The sequence below is a fragment of the Danio rerio genome, chromosome 9 (genome assembly GCF_049306965.1).
Source record: "Danio rerio strain Tuebingen ecotype United States chromosome 9, GRCz12tu, whole genome shotgun sequence".
In the NCBI taxonomy this organism is placed as follows: Eukaryota; Metazoa; Chordata; class Actinopteri; order Cypriniformes; family Danionidae; genus Danio; species Danio rerio.
In genome coordinates this window covers 9,749,819-9,772,366 of record NC_133184.1, presented here as the reverse complement: position 1 = coordinate 9,772,366, position 22,548 = coordinate 9,749,819, and the positions used below count along the sequence as shown (strand labels likewise).

Here is a 22,548-nt window from a genome sequence, read left to right as displayed (position 1 = left end):
AACAGACATGGATTGCATACATGGATACATGAAAATGCTAATTGGTCCCCCCCCCACCTTTATTCACTCACACCAATTCTACCTGCTCCACCTTCACTTATTGGCTATTAGTAAATGCTACACAATGACAAGTACCAATCTTGAATAAATAGTCAATTGGGAATGATTCTGAGGGTAAATTCATGGTTATAATTAATGAGACCCATTGCTGTAATCCCTTTACATTGTGCCTTCATTTTGTTATACTTTAGTTTTCACCACATGGTCTAATATTTTTTATTTTAAAATCTAGCTGACCCAGTGGAGACATTTTGAAGAGGAGACGAACTCTCATCCCAGTCAAATGGCCAAATACTTCAGTAGTCCCAGCAAAACCACAAACTCCATGTATAGCGAGGATGAGATCTACTATCTGCTTGGAGAGAACGACTCAATGAAAAGACTTATCAATGAGGTAATCGGGGTTGTGATGTGATTTTTGAGTGTGTATGTTACATATTTATTTCACTGTATCCCTAATGCAAAGACATTGTTGCTTACTGTATATGTTGTTTCAACACTAAGTTGAAATTGTTGCTTAAAAAATATAATGTAGCATTCATTAGTGAAAGGTTTTTTTTTTTATTTGGTACATATGTACTTTTTTTGTGTTTTCATGTTTGCATTAGAACCAGGACTGTAAATTAAGTTTCATCAATTGCGTTTTCAACTAACTCTGCAAGTGGCTAAAGTAAACAAGTTCACAAAGTTTCAGATTCTGTTCAAAGCTGTATTTAGCATTGTCTACTTGTGATTAGATCAACAAAAACAGGTACAGTAGGTCCTTTGAGCAGGTGTAAATAGGGCATTAGAAACACAACACATAGGCCCCGTTTACACTAGTGCGTTTTAGTTTTAAAACGGCGTTGTAGAATGAAAACGATCCGCATCCACACTCGCGTTTTACCCAGCGTTTCTGAACAGCTCTCCGTCCACACCAAAACGCTGAAAACGCACATCACGTGACCACACAGACACACTCGGGCAAGCGCTCCAGCATTCTACCCAGATGAGAGCTCTGCTTGTCGGACTGCTCATCACGCATCTCCCGCTGGATCTAATCTCACTATATTTGCTAAACGTGATATTTCATTCATGTTGTTGTCTTTATCTAACGACATAGGCCAATTCCCTGACTTTGGTCATTGGAATCTATTAAGTTACTTGTTCACGGGTAACATGTTTTGGTTAAGCGCAAAGATAAGTTAATGATTAATCCAGGCACATTGACTGATCGCTTGCCTTTATTTCCTACAATGTATAAACTTATTGTATGTTATACTTTTATAATTATCGATTATTAAAACTGATATTCAGCAAAAGAGAGGGTGCGTTTCGTATTTTCACTGAAATTGAAAGGAGGCAGCTGTTATAGGCTCCGTTTTGTTATAAATATCCACACAGTGAAGATGACGCTCATATATGCAGCACGACGCCTCAACATTTCTGCTGTCTGTTAAGTTGCTAATATTAAAAAGAAAATAGGCAGTTCCTTAAATCATGTTTACATTTTATTGTTGAGAAAGTGAAACAACGTAGCCAAGGTGATGTAAATGAGGTTATAAAGTACACTGTTCCCTTTGAAGATTTACCCGTGTCCTCGGTATGTTTTCCATATCAAACTGAGAAGGGGGAGACTGCAGCCTTGATCAAACTTGCGAAGTCTTAACTTACAAGAAGAGGATGTGAGACTGAACTGTGTGTGGGCTACTTAATATTGAGGAAAAGCCCCAATCAGATAGGCGAACGTTTGCAGCCCCGCCTCCGTTTTCAGATGTCTCCGTCTTTCCCCATCCACACTGAGACGGAGCAGCAGCGTTTAGGAATGAAAACGGCCTCTCCAGCGTTTTCAAAAAGCTCCGTTTTCGGCGCTCGAGAACTCCGGCGTAGTGTGGACGGATGGCGTAACCGTAGCAAAACTTATGCGTTTTCAAACTAAAACGCACTAGTGTAAACGGGGCCATAGACACACAGACAGATAAAGTCTATAGGATTGTATTGGGTTTGATCATAGATTAAGGGAAGACCATCAGTTGGTTTACCCCTAAAGGCTGAGGGACTGTGAAGTGAATGGTGCTTAAAATCTACATGAGAACTTACATGAAGAGATGGTCCTGGTTTATTGGATTTATACAAGCCAGCAGTAAAAATCTGAGTAAAGCAATAGAACTAGTTTTGTCCTCACAGTGAGTACCAGTTTGAGTAAGCGATGATAAATTCCAGTGTTGGGTGGGATAGCAGTGTGTTTTGCGTCACTAACCTACAAGTAAGGCTGGAGCCTTTGTTTTACATTTCCTTAAGGCACTGCTTTGTGATCTCACATCCTGTTAAATTGGCACCTAACCCATTCATCTACTTAGTGAAATGAGCCATTCTAGATAATAACAGTGATTAAAGTGATGAGTTTAAACCATTTTCCCCATGTGTCCTCCATATTTGCAGAAAAATGCAGTTATTGATAGCCTACAGGAACAAGTGAACAATGCCAAGGATAAGCTGCTCAAACTGATGACTGCTAGCCAGCTCTTGGATGAGAGAGAAATGGACTCGTCCAACACTAACCTCAACTCCACCTCCACCCAAACCACAGTGGTATCTCCCGATTCTCCAACACTTGTTCTAAAACAATACTCAGAAGTCGCTCCCACCAGAGTTCTCTCTCCACCTCCCTATGTACCTCCTCCACCAATTCCCATCCACACTACCTCAAATGCAACATCCCCTGAAGGTCCAGGAGCTACAGATGAGTCTTCACCACACCTGAGGACACAAGGTAACTCTTTCCTTGAAGTTGAAAGCCTAAAAGGAAACACAGAAGACAATATCAGATACTCCGGTCTTGGAAAAGAAATCTCTGAGAAACCACAAGATGTGCCTTTGGATCAGGAAAAATTAACTGAGGATTTTCCTCCTCCAGCTTCTACTCAGTTTAATTTACCTCAGGTTGAGTCTCCAGTGCCTTCAGCCTCTGTTGAGCTCCCTGCCATTTCCCCAGCAGGTAGACTGGGCTTTGTGACCAATGAGCAGCTGGTGGAGATCTTGCAGGATCTGAGTATAGATGCTGTAAGCAGCTCTGTCAAATCACCCGACAGGGCGAGGAGCCCATCTATCAATCCAGATGAACTAAGCATGACTCTTTCTCCTCAATCCCCTCTACAGTTCTTCTTCCCACCCATCTCCCCTTATGTCATGCGGAAACGCAGGCCTCCATTTTACTCTTCAAAAGGTGGACCTCCACCTTACTACTTTCCAGGCTCGGTTCCTCCAGGTCGAAGGAGGGGACTTCCAGACCTTGAAAAGTTCAGGGATGATGACCCTATAACAAGTTCCACTGGTAACCCTCAAAGACATGACTTGTTGCGTGAGGAAAGGAGGAGTAAAAGGGCAGAGAAAGCACAGACTCAGAGCAACTCAGGACAGGACAGTTGGCAATGTTCTTCTCACAAATGTTCGATTACTCCTTTCATGGGACATGTTCCTCAGCCAGCCTCCGCTGGACTGATAGAGGAGGTTAAACACTCTAAGGAGCCATATGACTATTCAGACTCAGACTCCAGCAGCTCGGAGGACTACTGTTACTACCAGCGGTCCTACTGTAGAGCATGTCATCACCCCTATGACTCTACAGACAGTCTCACCTCAGGGACATCAGACAGTGAGGACGAGGATTTCTACCGCTTATCACATCCTGTCGTGAACTTTAAAGTCGATGTTAAACCAACCTTTGTGTGATCTACAAATCCATTGTTTGTTTTTTGAAGTGATGTGATATTTTATTTTGTTTGGCTGGACCTTATTAAGTTATTGATATATACATGCGATAGTTAAAAGATTGATTTTTAAATGTTTTTCAAAGAAGCTATGCTAATCAAGGCTGTGTTTATTTGATCATGCAGTTAAAATACTGTAGTGGTAAGGTCTACTTAATATTTAGCTTTACAACCACATGAATTAGTTACATTTTTACTGAAATAAAATAGAAAACAGATTTTTTGAAGTTCTTTAAGGTAAAAAAAAATGGTTCACAATAAAATTCCATACTAATGCAGCCTTGAGCATTTACACAATGGAGTTTAGGCACCTGAAGATGCAAACATTTACATACTGGTTTTAAATGATGCCATTATTATCTTAATGCAAACACCAAAAACTTGATTTCGTGAGAAAGATCATGTCTTGCACTTGCATATTACGTGTCCATACTATAAGTACTGTATGTGTGACACAATTGTGGTGGACTAGGACAACATTCCATTTGGAAGGGCTCATCCCTATACAATAATCCCTTCAAAGGGTTTACCCTTCGGAAACCTTTGAAGGGATTAGGGCATAGGGATGAGCATTTCCGACTAGAACGTAGTGTGTGACACTAACCAACTTCCCCATGCAAAGGATCATGGCGGGCCTAAGGTGTCCATCAGTTGTATCCTTCAAATTTTTCTTTTGGAAGAGCCATTTTTAGTGGCCAGTTTTAAGCGTTTTGAACTTCAATATGTTGACTATGATTATTTTAATCTCAAAGTCCCCTTTGGAGGGTGGTATATCTTATTTGGAATCCACAGGGTATGTGGGCAGGCTTAGATTATGTTCACAAATCATATCAAACGCACAAATAGACATTGATGTAGTTGCAACGTACACTTGGTACGACAAAGTAAATTTTCCAAGGGTGTCTAAAGCACAGTGAGTTGAAAACATCTGAACTTTTTAGCATGACACAAGTGTACTGTGCATCGTGTGATAAGAATCAACCAGCATCAAACACTGTATGGATTATATAAATACTTTAGTAATAACGGTAGACTACCTCAGACAAACTCGGAGCACCCAAACACTGCAGTGCTTTTTAATTTTCTCCATAAATAAAAGTTGTATCAGAGCTGCAGCAAGGGTTTGTCAGTGGTAGTTTCTTGGAAAGCGTGGTTGATCATTGCTTAGCAACAATAGACGCCACATGTGCACATGCGCACAGATGTGCAATGAAATTAATGAAGGAAGCAGCACGTCTTGCATTTTCAACATGGTTTTAGATGCAATATGTGAATGGCAACTTAAAGTCTTTCTTTATTTGACGTCAAATCGACATGTCGACTAGTGGCCTTGCATGCATATTACAACATTTCAGTTATTTACTGTATGTGACTACACTGTAAAAAAATAAAAAGTTGAGTTAACTTAAAATATTAATGAAACCGGCTGCAAATACATTTTGAGTTTATTAAGCTTCAATGGATTAAGTTGTACCAAATATTATTTTTTAAGTTGTCTAAAAGGGCTGGTTTACGTCAAATATACTTTACTGAATAATTTGGCACAACTTCAACCACTGAAGCTTAATAAACTCAAAGTTTCTTTGCAGCCAGTTGCTTAAAAATTTTAAGTTAATTCAACTTTTTATTTTTTACAGTGGTAAACGCTTAAGTAAATAAATCAAAATTCAAAGTCTCCTCAGCTGAATTTTTTTTACTTTCATCGAGCAAACAGGTCCAAACATGAAGTTAATTCGTTTTTATGAGTAAATTCAACTCTGAGCTCAAAAATATGCCCACCTAACTTCCAATTTTAAACTGAGTTTACATTTTTTAAGCTGGATTTTTTACAGTGTGTAACAGATATAATTTTGAAAGTTTTCTCCTATACGCAAAACTTTTCAAAAAGACAAAGAAAAAATTCAATTTTAGTACATTAGTGTCATGTAAATGTATCTTAGGAAACTTCTTTTAACACATAGGGGAATCATAATTATATTAGTATTCCAATCTTATTATTAATTACAAAACTTTTAACAGTATTGTACATTAAAAATGCACTTCATTCAGACTTGAATACAGCTCTTTTTTGATGGAATATTTAAAATAATTTAGTGGTGCTTAAAGTAAAAAGATCTCTGCTGTATAATAAACAGATCTCTTTAATTAGTTATTTCTAGAAGAATTGTCATTGAGTTGTTAAGTATAATTAATTGGTATAGTTTATTATTTAAAATAAATTCAACAGAAAATGATTTGACGTCAGTATGATTGTTTAAATTATACAGATTTCTTTTAGCTTAATATTTTTGGGACATGGCAAGATCAGTGCTTGAATTATATATAGTTTGGAGATACATTTTATTAATTTACTTTAGGTCCACGCCAAAAAAAAATTTTGCATTAAAAGGCATTTTAATAGTAATAAAATTCATAATATTACAGAAAAGCAAAAAAAAAAATAAATAAAAAATGCACCTAAGGTGGTCTTGCTTCTTCTCTGATAATCTCAAATATGACCCAGTTGTCTGGGTATGATAACCATATGAAATCAGTTGTCTGAAAGGGCTGGTTTACGTCAAGTACTTTACTGAATAATTTGGCACAACTTCAACCACTGAAGCCTAATAAACTCAAAATTTCTTTGCAGCCAGTTGCTTTAGAATATATATTTTTTAGAATTAAAAGGCACTTTAATAGTAATAAAATTCAAAATATTACAGAAAAACAACAACAACAACAAAAAAAATAGACCTAAATTGGTCTTGCTTCTTCTCTGATAATCTCAAATATGACCCAATGTGAATAAATCTGTGGTCTTTCCTGTGTTTGTTTAAAAAGTTTTTTTTGTTTAAATATACAGTATTTGTTCTAAAATAATAAATGTAGCTTAATAAGTAGTTTCAGAAATATCCTGACTTTTTCTCTTTCAAAGTTATTTTCCAGACAGATTTTACAATCCTATTGACATAACTTTATTTTGAAACAATGTAGCCTACAATGAATATATTAGCTATATGCACATGGAGTCAAAATAACAGAAAATGATCAGCTGTGAAATTAGTTAGTTGTGTGTTTTATAATGTGGACTATTAAATCTTTTAATATGTGATTAACTGATTAATCAATTAATATGCAATATTATAACACTTCATTTTAAAGGCTACATATAACATTTCAGGGTCGTGGCTTTGAAGTTGCATTTTGCGATGACTGATTGTGTTGTAGTATATTTGTATTTATTTTTGGTGAGTTGCAGCTGTTTTACAGAAGATAATGTGTTTACTGAATTTGTTTATCTCTTTATTTATCTAATTTAAACTCTGAGTAGGAAATGTGATTGATTAACTTGAGGTGCATTTATGTTTTTAAACAATTTGTTTTGCATTCGAGTACTTATTTTAACGTGTGTAAATTTGTTGATGCTTCTTATAAACATTTTCTCTATGAACCCAAGAGTGGTTCTTACTAAGTAATAAACATCTATAAACATGTAAATGACTGCATACTTAAAAGACTGAATGTAAATAGTGAAATCTTTATGTTTGTGCTTGTGAATAAACACTGTATTTACATCTGTGTATGTGCGCACATTTGCTGAAGGATGTATTTGAATCAAGGCTAAATGGAAACCTCAACTTGCATTACTTGCATCACTTAGCTAAATAGCTGTTTCACACAGCTATTTGTGAAACATCATTGTAAATTGTGCTCAAAGCAACAACATCACGTCGTAGAAATGAGTGGTAGCAGAAAATAAATAGTGAAATATGAAGAGAATGTACAGGTTACAAATGGAAAATGCACTGTAGAGCTAAACCTAATGCTGGTGGCCGTGGGGAAAGAGAAAGTCTGCCCAGCTACAAAACGTAAATAAGCATTTATGTTGTGTTATGTAAGCATTTTAACTGGAAAATCATCATAGTATCCATATAATTGAGCTTCTATATTTATTTTGCCACAGAAAAATGTTAAAATTTGTATGTCAAATCAATAGATTTGCAGAAAATGTTTGACATTTAGTTAAAGCACACGGTTGTTAAAAGTAAATATTGGCAGAGAATTGTGTTTGTTGTTAGTACATCACAGGGCAAATATGATGCTAAATATCATGCTAAGATATATATAAACGTATAGTAGATAAGATGCAATACAGTTGAAGTGAGAATTATTAGCTCCCCTTTGAATTTTTTTATGTCTGATATACCAGCCTGATATCACCTGTTGGATATACATATAAGAAAGTCTTGTTTGTTTTATGTTGGCTAGAATAAAAGCAGCTTTTATTTTTTATTAACCATTTTAAGGTCAACATTTATTTTTTGATGGCAACAAATCATCGTTATACAATAACTTGCATAATTAGGACTATATTAATAAATAATATATAATCTCTCTATTAAACAGAAATTGGGGGGAAAATAAACGGGGTTAATTCTGGCTTCAACTGTATTAGAGTATATATATATATATATATATATATATATATATATATATATATATATATATATATATATATATATATATATATTTATATATATATATATATATATATATATATATATATATATATATATATATATATATATATAAGGACTGCACAATATATTATTTTAGCATCGATAAAAATGTATCAGCAATAGTCATATCGCAGGACTTGCAATGTGGAGTCAGGGTTGTAGCTGACCAGCTATAATAGTTCAGAACACATGCAAATTTTGGAGTCATATCAGTTTAACCTTAATAAAGTAAAAGTTTATCAAAGTTTACCTGTCTGAACATTTTAAGCAACTTTACCACATTTGGGCACAAGGAATTATTATGTTTTTAGCTTTACACAAAGATTAATTGCATTGAATTATTTACACACGGAAGAATATACAGCTTTATTGTACATTTGTTTATTTTACTTCTGTACATGTATACTGTTAGACCCCATTATTGCATGTTTGCTCTATTTATCTCTGTTTGTAATTTGTTTATTATATTTATGCACTCCCAATCATCCCGATCCATCTAAATTATCAATTAATTAACGTATCTTGGGAAATATCGCAATATAAATTGTTCAAATAAAAATATTGCAATTAACATTTTCTTTTTCCCAATATGGTGTAGCTTTAATATATACAGTGATATACACCCAAAAACAAATTTGTGCTGCTTGTTCGAACTACTTATTTAAAACAAGCTGAATCAAAACAATTATTGAGGTTTGGGGGACAACTTAAATGTTCTATGTCCAATACAATCAAATTTGTGAAAACAATTAAGTTAACTTAATCAATTTGTGTTGGGACAACATGAAGTAATTGTGTGTAACCCTGGGATGATATATTGATAATATTAGAGTGGATGACACTAGCATTATATCAGATGACTAAAACTTTACCAAATCATCATTAGTTACCATGCTAAACTATAGTACCAAACATTACTAAACTTCTACTTCCACTTTTATCAGCTGGCCAACTATATAACACATTGGTACCTTTTGATAAAGTCACAGACTATTTAATAACAATTTTATTTAGGATATTAAAATCACTTTTTCATCTTGATGAATGATCACTAAACAATTCAGATACTTTTTCAAAACAATAAAGCACATTAGCCTACTTTTAGTATAATACAGTAGGGCTACACAAAATATTGTTTGAGCATCGATATGTGTGTATCCACAATAGTCACATCGATTAATTAGATTATTTATTAAAGATTAAAACAATATTATTAAATGTTATTTTTGAAATCATTTATTAAATGATGACCATGTTATTTTATGTTTGGTTGTTCGATTTCTGTACCTAATTACTGCTAGAATCTCTAGGAAACCAATTATTTTCTTTATTTATTTTTTTTTTTACCTCTGCTTTGCTGTATTTCTATTTACTTTTGATTTATTCTATTTTATGTAGATGCACTGCATAGACAAAGACTTGATCATCCCAATCTATCTGAATGAAATCTTTACAAATAGAGCTATTCATTGCATTTAGTGAAATAAGATTTATATTACATTATACAGTTGAAGTCAGAATTATTAGCCCCCCTGAATTATTAGCTCCCCTGTTTATTTTTTTCCCCAATTTCTGTTTAACGGAGAGCAGATTTTTTCCACACATTTATAAACATAATAGTTTTAATAACTCATTTCTAATAACTGATTTATTTTATCTTTCCCATGATGACAGTAAATAATATTTGACTAGATATTTTTAAGACACTTCTATACAGCTTAAAGTGACATTTAAAGGCTTAACTAGGTTAATTAGGTTAACTAGGCAGGTTAGGGTAATTAGGCAAGTTATTGTTTAACGATGGTTTGTTCTCTAAACTATCGAAAGAAAACATTTAGCTTAAAGAGGCTAATAATATTGTCCTTAAATGGTGTTTAAAAAAATTAATAACTGCTTTTATTTTAGCCGAAATAAAACAAATAAGACTTTCTCCAGAAGAAAAAAATATTATCAGACATACTTTGAAAATTTTTTTGCTCTGTTAAACATCATTTGGCAAATATTTCAAAAAAGAAAAAACAAATCAAAGGGGCGCTAATAATTCTGACTTCAACTGTATATCACAGAAAAACAAAATATCGCAATCTCAGATTTTTCCAGTATCGTGCAGCCATACAACAAAGTCAATGTGACAAGACAAAATATACTTTTTTGATTTTTGACTTAATGACAGTTTTGCAGTTTGGAACTTTCCTTCAAGCAGTTTTGTGTTCAAAAGATGTCTAATAGACACATAGATGTCTTAGCTAAAACAAGGCTAACTTTGGGCAGCCAGTGAAGATCTAATAGATGTATAACACTAGTCATCAAATATGTGTAGTCTTTCGTTCCTGTCTATTTGTTAACTAGTTATTTTTGGTCTATTGTTAAACACCCATTAGAGATTCACTGATTAGGCTTGTTTGGCCAAGCCATAGATGATTGTTAGACTTAAAAAAAAAAAATGCACTTGTAAGGTAAATGCAGTAAAAATGCAGTAAAATGCAGTAAAAATGCTTTTTACAATTGGCTGTGCAAATAGTATAAAGCACTGTCTTAAGCATTTTCAGGCAGTGTCACCAACATCTGATTTTTTTGCATTGAAAAAAAATGTCCAGAGTAAACTGTCATAATGAAAACATGACAAAGCCATTTGACTATCTTGTTCATAAACAATGGTGTCGGGACTCTTCAGTATGATGATACTGACACTTTAATTGACATGAATACTTGCTTTTGAAGCATGAACTATCCATTTTGAGCATGTGACACATTTTTGCAGGTCATCAGCTAGGTTTTGCAGTTTGTACTAATTGTTATGAGAAATGCATTAACTGTTGTGCAGAAATGCACTAGTGTTGTAAGAAACACACCAAAGCGACTGAGAAAAACTGTAAATAATTACGTTTAATTTACTTATCTTTGTTTGTTTATTCTACGCTAAGTTAAATAAACATTTGCATTAAACATCTATTGTTTTGTTATATTTGCAACTTTGATGAAAATAAATTGTGTCAGCCCCTACAATGGTATCAACTCTGTTAAAAGCTGTCTTTAAAATGATAGATTGATGGATGGATGGATGGATAGATAGACAGACAGACAGACAAACAGACAGACAGATTTGTTTAAATATATTGTGACCAGGTCAAAGGCTGGTGATTAGGCTAAAACTAAAAGTGAGCACAATTATATTATTTTTTGTACATATAAATGCACTAGACTCAAATAAATTACACTGACAATAAAATCACATGTAATAAAAGCAAAAACAGAAAAAAGGTTAAGCATGCAACTGATTTTCACAATACATAAGCCCATGGCAAAGCGTCAAGTCACTGAATGGTTCACTGGAGCTCAGCTGACTAGCAACAGTGCAGCTTGGTTACTTTTGCAGCTCTGATGTTTCTTCATTATTGGGCCTTTTCTTTTCCTCGGTCACACCTATTGGCCGCTTTTACAGTCAGTCTTCCCACGCGCGCGCCCACTTTCCACTTCCGCGCGTCATCCGTGTCTGCAGAGCACGAGCGCGCTGACAGATTGGCAAATTACACCATGTGTTCCGCGGACACGCGCATTCGATTGGTTGAATAGTCGCCTTCGCCCCGCCCATCGGCAAGGAAAACCGTAAGATTGGCTAGCTCGGACCTCCCTAGGCCTTCCTGCGCGTTCACATTTTCCGATTCTTGACGCCACGATGTGGCGTAACCCCGGCTGTGCTCGCGCTCATCTCTATTGCCTCTCTTGCGCACGTAACGCACTTTACGTCGATCGGTCGGAGTGACAAAGAGAACGAGCACAGACCGACGGAGAAGAAATAAAAAAGGAAATTTCTGAATTACCGTGGGGATTCTGCTCACCGTTTCCTTTCGGAACCGCACGTTTGGCTCGTTTCTTGAACTGCCCGTGTGTTAAACTGGATTTCTTCTTTCGCCATCTGTGTGCATGGAGTTAAGTGGGTCGGAGCGGCCGAGGATATCAGTGTTGAAATTGGGCAATTGGAAAATTCTCATTCGTATCGCTGGTTAGAGCAAGGAAGCCGCCATGGCTGGTGCTGCTGATTCGTCGAGTCTCCACCTCAGTATATGAAAAATACTGCATGGCGATGAAAAACCGCCCCGGTTGTTTATAGCGGTTTGAGGCTGTATTAGATACGGACTGTGTGCTTTGTGTAAATCTGTTTCAGACACACAGAGAGTCGAGGATCCGTGGGTTTTGTTCGAGGGAAGCTGGGAAAAGGCCAATTTCATGAGCACCTTAATAAATAACCGAATTTACCCGAGGTTTCATCTCTAAAGACGATACTGATAAGTCACCGACAATAAAACAACCCCGAGGAAAATGATCTGAACTCGAGACTGTTTGAGAGCTCACCGAAGAAAAGGACAGCCGAGTTTTCCTTCGCCCGTTTCCCCTCATTACTTAATTCGGAAATAAACTGCTACCCGTAGGTCGAAACGGATTCGTTCAAGACAAACAGACGTATTTTACTCTGAGAGAAGCGTGGGATTTCGGATTGAAAAATGTCCGGTCGGCCCAGAACCACCTCCTTCGCAGAAAGCTGCAAGCCAGTGCCGCAGCCGTCGGCATTCGGCAGCATGAAAGTCAGCAGTAAGTATTATTTTCGGACGCCGGAAAATCTCCTTTTAGCGTTTGTCTTGTTTGCCTGACATTCTCTTTATTAGCCGAGAGAACGGCGCATCTGTGCGCATCGACCGAGTCGGGCACATGAGCTGAGATTTGCGTGCCTTCAAGTGTCACCTCTGGGTGAAATATGACGTGCCCCATTTTAAATCGGTCAGCGTGTTTTTTTTTTCCCACAGCTAAATCTCTACCATGGGTTGCATGACTGGCACTGATTCACGACATGGTAGTGGCGAGTTAACTTCTTTCTTATTATAAAGAGGGTCTTGACATTTACAGGAGACTGATCCAGTGTGGATATTAACAGCTATGGAGTCAGGGTTGTATTTAGCCCTCTGACACCACCATTCATTCTATATAAGATATAAGCATATGTTGCATATTCATACTAGTAATCAAGTAGTTAAAATATATATATTTTGTGTTTCTGGAAACTTTTAAGTATCTCAATCAAATAATGACTAGTTTTCAGTAGTAGATATTTAATTTAGGTACATACTATTACTTTAGTTTTTTTTTTTTGCTACTAAATATTAATTACTCTCTCATGTAACGATATCATTCAGGTTCTTTTTACTGGTATATGTTTTTCATTCAATATGTGGTATTACATATTTAAGTATTCCAGGGCCTGCAGGAAACTTCCTCCTGTATTAGTTGCCTATACATATATTTTATACTAGTACACTGTTAACATTTATATATATATATATATATATATATATATATATATATATATATATATATATATATATATATATATATATTATATTATTATTATTATTAATTTTTTTCATATGCGTGTCAATTAATTTGTGTTTTAACCTGGGATGTCAATAAATTCAAACATAACATCTTTATTATATTTAGTGGCCAGATAAAATTATCATATTTCTTTGTATATAGTTATAACAACAAAATGTTTGAAGCTTTGAATTTCAGCTATAATGTATATAGGTTGGTATTTAGTTTTTAATCTAAAATCGATGATATATAACTGAGTTAAATAAAAAAAAAAAAAAAAGAGTACTAGCAAGATTAATACTGTAAGTGGTCCAAACCTATATATCACAAAATTTGTCATTTTATTTACCCGTAAATAAAAAGTCTACCATAAATAAATAAAATTTCTTAAGCTTACTGTAAGAGTTAAACATATGGTAAACATTCAGTATTAAAACAAGACTACACAAGCCAATTGAGCAATAGGACAAACAAATCTGAAAGCACAAAGATACAAAAGAACAGCGTTTGAGTTTCAGTAGAAATACTACACAAATTGTAATATAGTAATAACACAGCAAAGACTTCAATGTATTAATGAAGTGTAAATAAAAGCTGCAGTATGACATACGCACGCTTTACTCTTTCTCTTTTTTTGAATGACTAACATTAAGGACATAGATAGCTACAGGTATGTAGCGCTAAATATAGACACCACTAACTGTTTATGAGAATATTTAACAAAATGGCGGGTTTTTGACATCATCCAATGTTTTTGAATGTTTAAACATAATAAACCAACCCTTAATAAACTATAAAATGTAGTTTTTAGTGAATTTGAAACCGATGCTAGCACCAACATAGTTCGTTAATGGGTGAACTGTTAAATTCAAGTCAAAATGTGTAGTAAAAGGAGTAATATCAAATGAATAGTCTCTGCTGAAACTGAGCAAGTTGTCAGCTATTGCATTATTGAACTAAGTAATAGTAGCATAAAAAGAAGTGGTTTTCTTTTAACATAGAAGCTTCAGATTGACATGTAATGTTTAATAGTGTTTGAATAGAAATATTGGTTGTTTGTTCTACCTTCTGAAGCGATACACTTGACCTAAAAATGTCCATACGCAGGAGTCATCAGTAATGTATAAATAGCTAATTTTAGTTTATCTCAACAGCCATTGCAACCTTAATATGATGGATGTTGTTGTTACGGTACTACAGCTGTGCCATCTGTTTTCAGACAGATGCCTTTTTGTCCCTTTTTTCTGCCATAGTAATAGAGATAGGAATGTGTCCATTCAGATGTATTCTCTCAGACCTTGCTATTTTTCCATCAAGACACATTTGTCCGTTCGTTCACATTTGCAACAATAGTGAGTTAATTCAGGATATAAAAATAGCATTGTTTGTTCACTGAAAAGTCAACGTGAAGTCAGAGGTAATTCGCTTTCTAAATGCATGTTCCTGATCTTATTATAAAAGAGTCATTTGAAAAATATAATTCCACCTTCTATTTGTCTCGGCTATCTTTTATCGAAATGTAATTATGTGCTCTGCCAGTAAAACATCTTTACTTCTTGGCTGACGTCCCCCTTTTCTACCCCTCCCCTCGAACCACCTGGCTTCATTCTATCAAGTTGCGCCCAATTTTTCCTGATCCCACCATTTCCTTACGTATAATATCAAGAACTGTCCTAATTTTTACTTATTCCAAATGGATAAGTCAGATTATTCAAACCTAAACATAAAATAGCCAGCCTTACAAAGTTCATTGAACGATTATATCCATACTTTCAAGCATATTTTCTTTATTTTCACTCTCCTCTGTACTGCACATTTAGCTGTCACCCAGTCTTTGTTCACCCATTTGATGAGATTTGTTAAACTCAATAATCTGACTTTGGAACACTCTTTCTCCTTCCTCTCTCTGTGGATTCGGAAAGGCGGGTGTCACCTTTCACCCCACTCCATTATCATCTGCCACTGTCAGCTTCTGTGGGTGTGTGGAAGCTTTACTGCACCCTCAGCACTACTCCTTGGATCTTCACAAGTGTGCATTTGCCTTCTTTTGCAATCATTAGTTGCATTCAACAATAACTGATGGGCTGATGGTGTTTAAAAGAAGCTGTCAGATATATATTTTTTTAGCTATATGGACTAAAAGACCCTCAAAAGTTTTAACAATTATCGTCTAAATCTTATAATCAAGGCCAAAGTACGTTTTACCATTGCTGATAAAGGCTTTTGAAGCTATAGGCAATATTGGCAAACATTAATGCAAAAAGTTTCTTTTCCCATTCTCAGTGTAGTACTTTGTATTGGTAAAACAGGAAAGATGAAACGCCACATGAAGCTGGCACATTATTAAAACAGGAAAGGAGCGAATTAAAAAAATTTATGTGTCCTCCATTAATAATTTCTCAATTGATCTGATTGTTTTTCCCATAATAATATTTTTGATTTGACAAGCATAAGATTGGCAACTAATCTATTGGATGTGTTTGTATGTCCTTCCTGTTTCCAAAGGAAATAGGTTAGCAGTGTAAAGACATTCATATTTTAGAGAAGAAAAATGATGTCACCTTTTGGTCACAAAATAAATTAATGCCACAATGTATAGAGCACTTAGGCCCAATCCCAATTGTATTTTGTACCCTACACCTTAAAATTTTACCCCTAAGAAATGGGACACCACTATAGCACCTGCACACGTCATCATATGTCATCTCGATCTCTTGCTTAATATGAGATCGATGATCGCGACTGCTGTAGTTATACAAGTTGTGTTATTTTTTGGTATTTGTTGTTGGTAAATCAGTAAAGGCATATATTATCCTAATGATCTAATGTGGCAATAAGATCGTAACTATACTGTGCATTTACACAGTGGCCATAATCGCTTATGTAAATACACAAAAACAACATTAAGAGACACTGACACTGTAAAAAGCTCATTCCCAGCCACTAGACTTTTCTGACAGGGTATTCGAGTGTCATTAGCCCCTTTCACACAGTGATACCGGTAAATTTCTGGAAAATTTCCGGAACGACTTTACCGGTATATTCAAAAAAGCGCTGTTCACACAGGCGAGGACGTTACGGAAATTTTCCGGAAAAGAGCATTCACACATCCATTCCAAAATACCGGTAAATTCTGACATCATTCACCACAAATGAGCTTTAAACGGCTGCGCTTGTCTTTGTAAACATTTGACTAAATTACAAACTCTGTGGATGATCAATATTGTGAACAACTTTCGCAGGATCACTTTCTCATGTCGAGATGTTCATAATATGTGCGTGTGCTGGCGCTCACAGGCTGTTTCAAAGGCACACACAAAGCTTAAAGGTAAACAAACAACGGCTTATTATAAGCATCTCATCGATGATTATTTACACAGTTGGCATTAAGAAGAACATATAAACGTGATCTGACTAACTTCTAGCAGCTAAATGTGTCTGGAAAAATATTCAAAGGTTTTTATTCTCACAAACCACGCGGACGTAAATGACTGTTGTGATTGGCTAAAGCAGACGTCTCACGTCAGCACGTTCTAGACGTGCACGCGCTTATTACGGTAATCTTCCTTCTGCATTCACACAGCGCAGCATTCCGGCAAATTGGCGGTAATGTTACAACTTCTCTTTCCGGAAAATAGCCAGAACGAATTTACCGGTATTTTCAAAAAGGACCTGTTCACACATACAACCTTTCCGGAAATTGCCGGCAATTTTCCGGAAAGGTCTGTATGTGTGAAAGGGGCTAATGAGTGATAGAATGTTGTTGGACGCCATACAGGAGTTGTTATTATGGTTTATAGAGAGCGCAAATTAACAGTTTTTATTTTAGCGTTTTTAATAAAAAGTATGATGGTAAAACACAAACGGGGTTAAGAATGTAATAAAATATGCTTGTTTGTTGTATAAATTCGTAAATAGAACAAAAATACTAATATTAATATAATAATATTTTTGTTATATAATTCTAATTTGTGGATCTTACTTCCGGGTGCAGCTATGCTGGTGTGTTCTGGGAAATTTTCTTAAACCTTGGTTTTGAGTGTGGTTCTGAAAATTCTCAGTTCGAAGGGGTATCTACCCCTTCCCCTTAGCCCTACGCATTTAAGCTAAAGAGAATTGGGACTGCCCTATTCCTTCACATGAACGCAAAACGAGGGGTAAGGGGAAGGGCTTAGGGGTAGAATTGGGATTGGGCCTTAATGCTAGATCTAATGTTAGCTCTTTGTTCCACCGAAAGCAAACCAGTGAAAAAGTGCTATTTTTGGTTTATTGGCAGTGTGCTTCTAGAAGTTTACTTCAGTTCCCTTTGATGACATGGCATTCACTCAGAGAAGTTACATTCTCACAAGTTCTCACAACCTGTATGATTAACACAGCCTTTGTCTCACACATTACAGGATACTGTACCTTGACTTGTTAAGCCATCAACAGGAAGTAACTGTGCCTTACAGTAGAAGCTGTAGCAGGATTGACAAAGAGAGGCATTAAACAGTGCTAATATCTAAAACAATATAAGCAGAACACAATACTAGTTTCTAAAAAATAAGTTCAAGTCAAATCTGAAATTTCTTTCAGTTGTTTCTTTTGGTTGAGTTGTTCACCGTAGGCCTTTTTTGTATACCTGTATGGTTCAGTAAAGTACAGCACAGTGATTTGTTTTGTGTTTCCACTGCCAGTAGTACCCAAACTTTTTAGGTAGGCATACTCTTAAAGGCAGATTTATACTTCTTCGTCAACTGCACGCGTATGCTATGGCGCAGCCTACTCTTTGACGCACAGCCCTACGCCGTGACCGTCGGCGTCGCTGACGTGCACCTCTCAAAAAATATAACTACATGTCGCAACGACGCGTAGCGCAAGCTCTGTGATTGGTCGGCTTGGTAGCGCTGACCAGTCTGGGCGGGGCCGAGAGCCCGATGGAGTGATTGTTTACAAGTGTGGAGTCCCCTGAAGGAGCTCCGGATGGAAAGTTTTGTTTTGTGTTTACCTCATAGTTAAAGTTGTTGCTTGTCCGCCAGTTCCTGCCTCAAAATGAGCGAGTTTGAGCCACTTGTACATTCAGGAAGTGTTCAGAAAAAGCAAAACAGCAGCGAAGAAACTCGACACAGAGGAACATAAACACCTCGCTTCCAACTACCGTTTCGGAAGTGTTAATGCAGACCAACAGAAACAGCGCGCAGAAGTATAATACACATTCTCGCTTGTAGCTAAAGAGGATGTTCACATCTTTTGCACACTCAGGTTCATTATTTCAAATGTAGAGGGGCAGGAAGCTTGTGCATATACAGTTAGGAAGCCCTGGAAGGCACCCCTTGAGGTTTCCACATCTTTAGATGTGATGTGAACTGCCCTGTTAACAACAATAGAGGACATACAGCAAATCCTGTGCTTGCTGCTTTTCATGTGGCTGTTTGATGAGAAGAGGTGGACTTTAAGCATGGGTCATTTCTGAGTACCATCAATAAATGTAGTGTGTTTTGAGTGTATATTGTGTTGTTGTCCAAGCTTGTTGCACACGCTGGTGTCGGTTCACTGCAAACCAATAGCAGGATGTTAAATCTTCCAGTCTAGCCATGCCCTGTTGGTACTGTACTATAGTGTTAGGTAACCTTATTAAAGGGTTCCAAAAAGTGGTACAGTTTGCTATTTTGATACTTCTGATAGTGGAAACAGATAAATAAGTACCATACCATACTTTACCAAACAGTGCCGTTCACTGGAAATGAGCCAATAGTTGATTTTTCTGTCCACTATGCAAGTGAACTTCGTGGTTGAACTAATTTTTAAAAAGTATCATTCACTGAGCAGTCTTTGCAGGATTTTTGAAAAAAAGATTGAGTGAGTCCCCTCTAGGTAAATTCTGTTAAGTGTATCAGAGAGCGACTCAAGAAATGCCAAGCTCCCACAGGACCATTTTACAGACTGCTCAAAGGCAAAAAGGGAAAACGCTGAGTGTAAATGCCACGTTATAGATGTGCAGGCTCTTGCACAGGATTTTTTTTATATACAGTAATACTTTTATCTGATCTCTTAATTGTGACTCTTTTGGCAAGTTTTATCCACTTCTTGGTCCATCTTCATTCATGCTAATAATACACATACCACTCATGCTGTTCCTAGTCTTCTGTTAACTCCAATTTGGGTTAGTGGCCCAAGTTAAATTCATAGAAGATTTTTTGTTTTGGACCTTAGTGTTCTTTGTTGTCACCTTAGAAATTATTTTAGAGATCTTGAGGGTGAGAAAAGTCAGACGACACATGCCAGCAATCATGTCCTCATTCATCTAGTGTCAGTCTCAACAGACGTGCTTCAACAGGTTATACACTGGGTTTCTGTTTGGACAGATACACTGAAACCAAATGAATCACTCGCTGGCAATAAATCATGATGGTTGTTGGAAGAAGGAAACCCATGAGTCAGAAATTACCTAGGGAGAGTAGAAGGGTGTGACCTTCAAAAAGATGGACATGGCAGCACTTCAGGCTGGTGATAATGACATGCTTGGATATATTTCAAGGTAGAGTCCTAATTCAGTAGTTAAATGCCTGAATTACACGCGCACGCTCAAGATATTTTTTATGCGCTGTAGCTAAATGACTTCTTCATATTTGAATATGCATGGCCACCTTTTCGCAGAACTTTGAGACAAATCTAAATTCGCATTTGTTGTGCTGGTTTCTTCAGCACATGAAGAGATTTGCTCACGGCTTGTCTCGTTTACAAGCGTGCACACATGTGTGTGACTTGGCAGCTGATCTGAGGAGACCGCATTAGTGGTCGGCCATAGCAGCTGGTTCTGAAGTGGGACGTGTGATTCTTCAGAACGCCTCCCCAACCCCCACTTAGTTTGTTTTCCGGAAAAGGCAGCTGTCCAGGGACAATGAGATCCTTGTTTAGCATTTAAAAGCCAACGTACCGACCATATTCTTGTGTAAATGGACACGACGCTAATTTTACAGATTAAATCAGAGTGTTTTATTCTTCTTTTTTTAAAAAATATAGATGTAGTGATTAATGGTTAAATTCTAGCAGAGGAAAATGGATGAATTTTGGAGAGTACTGCATAACTAGCCAAGGCCTTGGAAGACATATGGCTGAAGTTGGCATTGCTCATCTTTCACAGTTAGGCCTGGCTAATGTTGCTAAAATTAAATAACATTGAGATAATTGTATTCAATTTCTTTAAAATCCGCTGAACTGATTTTTAAAAATTGATAACCTATGATCTGCCCAAACTGCCACTGTAGTAAAGTTGATTATGTAATGTTTAGCGCATGAAGTAAAACTTAATGAACACTATTTAACCATTTTTTTTTCATTTATATATGTGTGTGTGTATACTTGCACACAAACTCATGTTACTAATACTCTCTAAAAACAACAGTTTCGTGTTTGCCCTGTAGCTTTGCCTCCCAATTGTACACTTATACTATACCTTTTAGTCAGCCTTTAAGCCACCTGCTAAGGATCACAGTGTTTCAAGCGGAATCTTCATCCAGGGGCCCCTCACCACTTTCCTGTACCATGACTACAGCAAGAGTTGGGGGATGGGAGCCATAAGCAGCTCCAGGGTGTGGCTCGCTAAGCTGTGCATGTACAGTATGTACTCTATATTGATTATTCTCCACACCCCATTTCTTTCCACAGGGTTCTTTTCAATTAATGAACAATGTAAAAATGCTATTCTAGCTTGCAGTGGTGACTTAAGACACATTAAAAAATTATTAAAGTAGCATATTCAAAGGAACAAATAGCAAGATTTCAAAGGTGCTGATAAAGGTCATGTGATGCAACAGTGCTGTGTACTTGATAGAAACGTTAACTGTGATAACCCTTATTTGTAGGCTGTTACATGTTCTCACTGATAAGGCCATATGACATGAATCTAGTGTGCACTGTGTACAGAAATTGCATAATATCACATAGTGTGCGCATTTAGAGGAAGACCTGTTAACAACAGATTTAAAGGACATCAGTAATTTGGGGATGTTAAACCTAATGTATAATTTATTGCATGTGTGCATTTTAATAACAATAGAGCATTTCATACTCTCATATGCATCAGTTCTGATACTGCCAAAAATGCATTCGTTATAGCATAAAATTTATCCAAATTGTACACTTTTGTGTAAAAACTGTTGTAAGTCAGTTTGATTGTTTAGGAAATGAATACTTCTATTCAGCACTAAAGATGCATTCAGTTGATCTAAAGTGAACGGAATTAGTAATGTGCATAAATATTATATAGTATTTTTACAGCTTATATTTTTATTGTATTTATCAAAAAATCACAAAATAAAATGTCTTATTTTCTGTTAAAAGTATTACGCCTCATTCACACGGGGCTTCAGTGTCAACGCTTGACTGAAGGCGTGTCTAAGAATTGGGGCTGACGCGATCATCATAGCAGCATCAGCCAATGAAATTCAGTCAGCAATAGGCCACTGTCTAGCTGGTGTATTTGCATACAGCGATCTGATTGGCTGACCCTTCTGTCAGCGCTTGAAAAGTTGAGCTAGTCCAAAATTCTGCAGCGAGCAACGCCTCTGAAACGGCGCCGAGGAATCCACAATGCAGTTCCACAACGCTTGATGTCAACCATTCAAAGTAAATGGAAAACGTTGACGCTGACGCCCCGTGTGAATGGGGCATTAGTGTATCTTGTCAAGACGTCAAGTTTTCAATGGAAAGTACATAAAAAAATTTATAGGAAAGAAACAATACATGGACAATGGAACAAAGTTATGGTTATTAAATGACAAAATGTTCATTTTTGGGTGAAGTCTTACTGTAGAGGGCACCTATGATGAAAATCATCTTTTGTAAGCTGTTTGGACAGAACTGTGTGGTGGTATAATGTGTCCACAGTCATA

The 22,548-nt window shown here is 36.3% G+C and overlaps 2 protein-coding genes across 12 annotated transcripts in view; both read left to right on the top strand.

The window, feature by feature from the left end:
• The window catches only part of gpr156 (G protein-coupled receptor 156), a 30,712-nt gene extending 26,689 nt beyond the window's left edge, over positions 1–4,023 (top strand). For 5 of the 10 annotated variants that reach the window (XR_012385171.1, XR_012385172.1, XR_012385170.1 and 2 more), the window contains 2 exons: positions 293–866; positions 2,006–4,023. Coding sequence is in view for 6 of the 10 variants with exons in the window: in XM_073912500.1 (XP_073768601.1) it covers positions 2,461–3,771 (1,311 nt within the window). In the remaining 4 variants the exon portion in view is untranslated. Of the gene's footprint in view, positions 1–292; positions 867–2,005 lie in introns of those variants that run through there. The other 5 variants (XM_073912497.1, XM_073912498.1, XM_073912496.1 and 2 more) reach the window with 1 other exon arrangement.
• An 8,072-nt stretch (positions 4,024–12,095) lies between these two features.
• Positions 12,096–22,548, top strand: part of gsk3ba (glycogen synthase kinase 3 beta, genome duplicate a) — a 91,837-nt gene continuing 81,384 nt past the window's right edge. The window contains exon 1 of one of the 2 annotated variants that reach the window (XM_009304494.5): positions 12,096–12,898. In XM_009304494.5, the coding sequence (XP_009302769.1) occupies positions 12,811–12,898 (88 nt within the window). In that variant the 5' untranslated portion in view covers positions 12,096–12,810. 2 annotated transcript variants of the gene reach the window in all.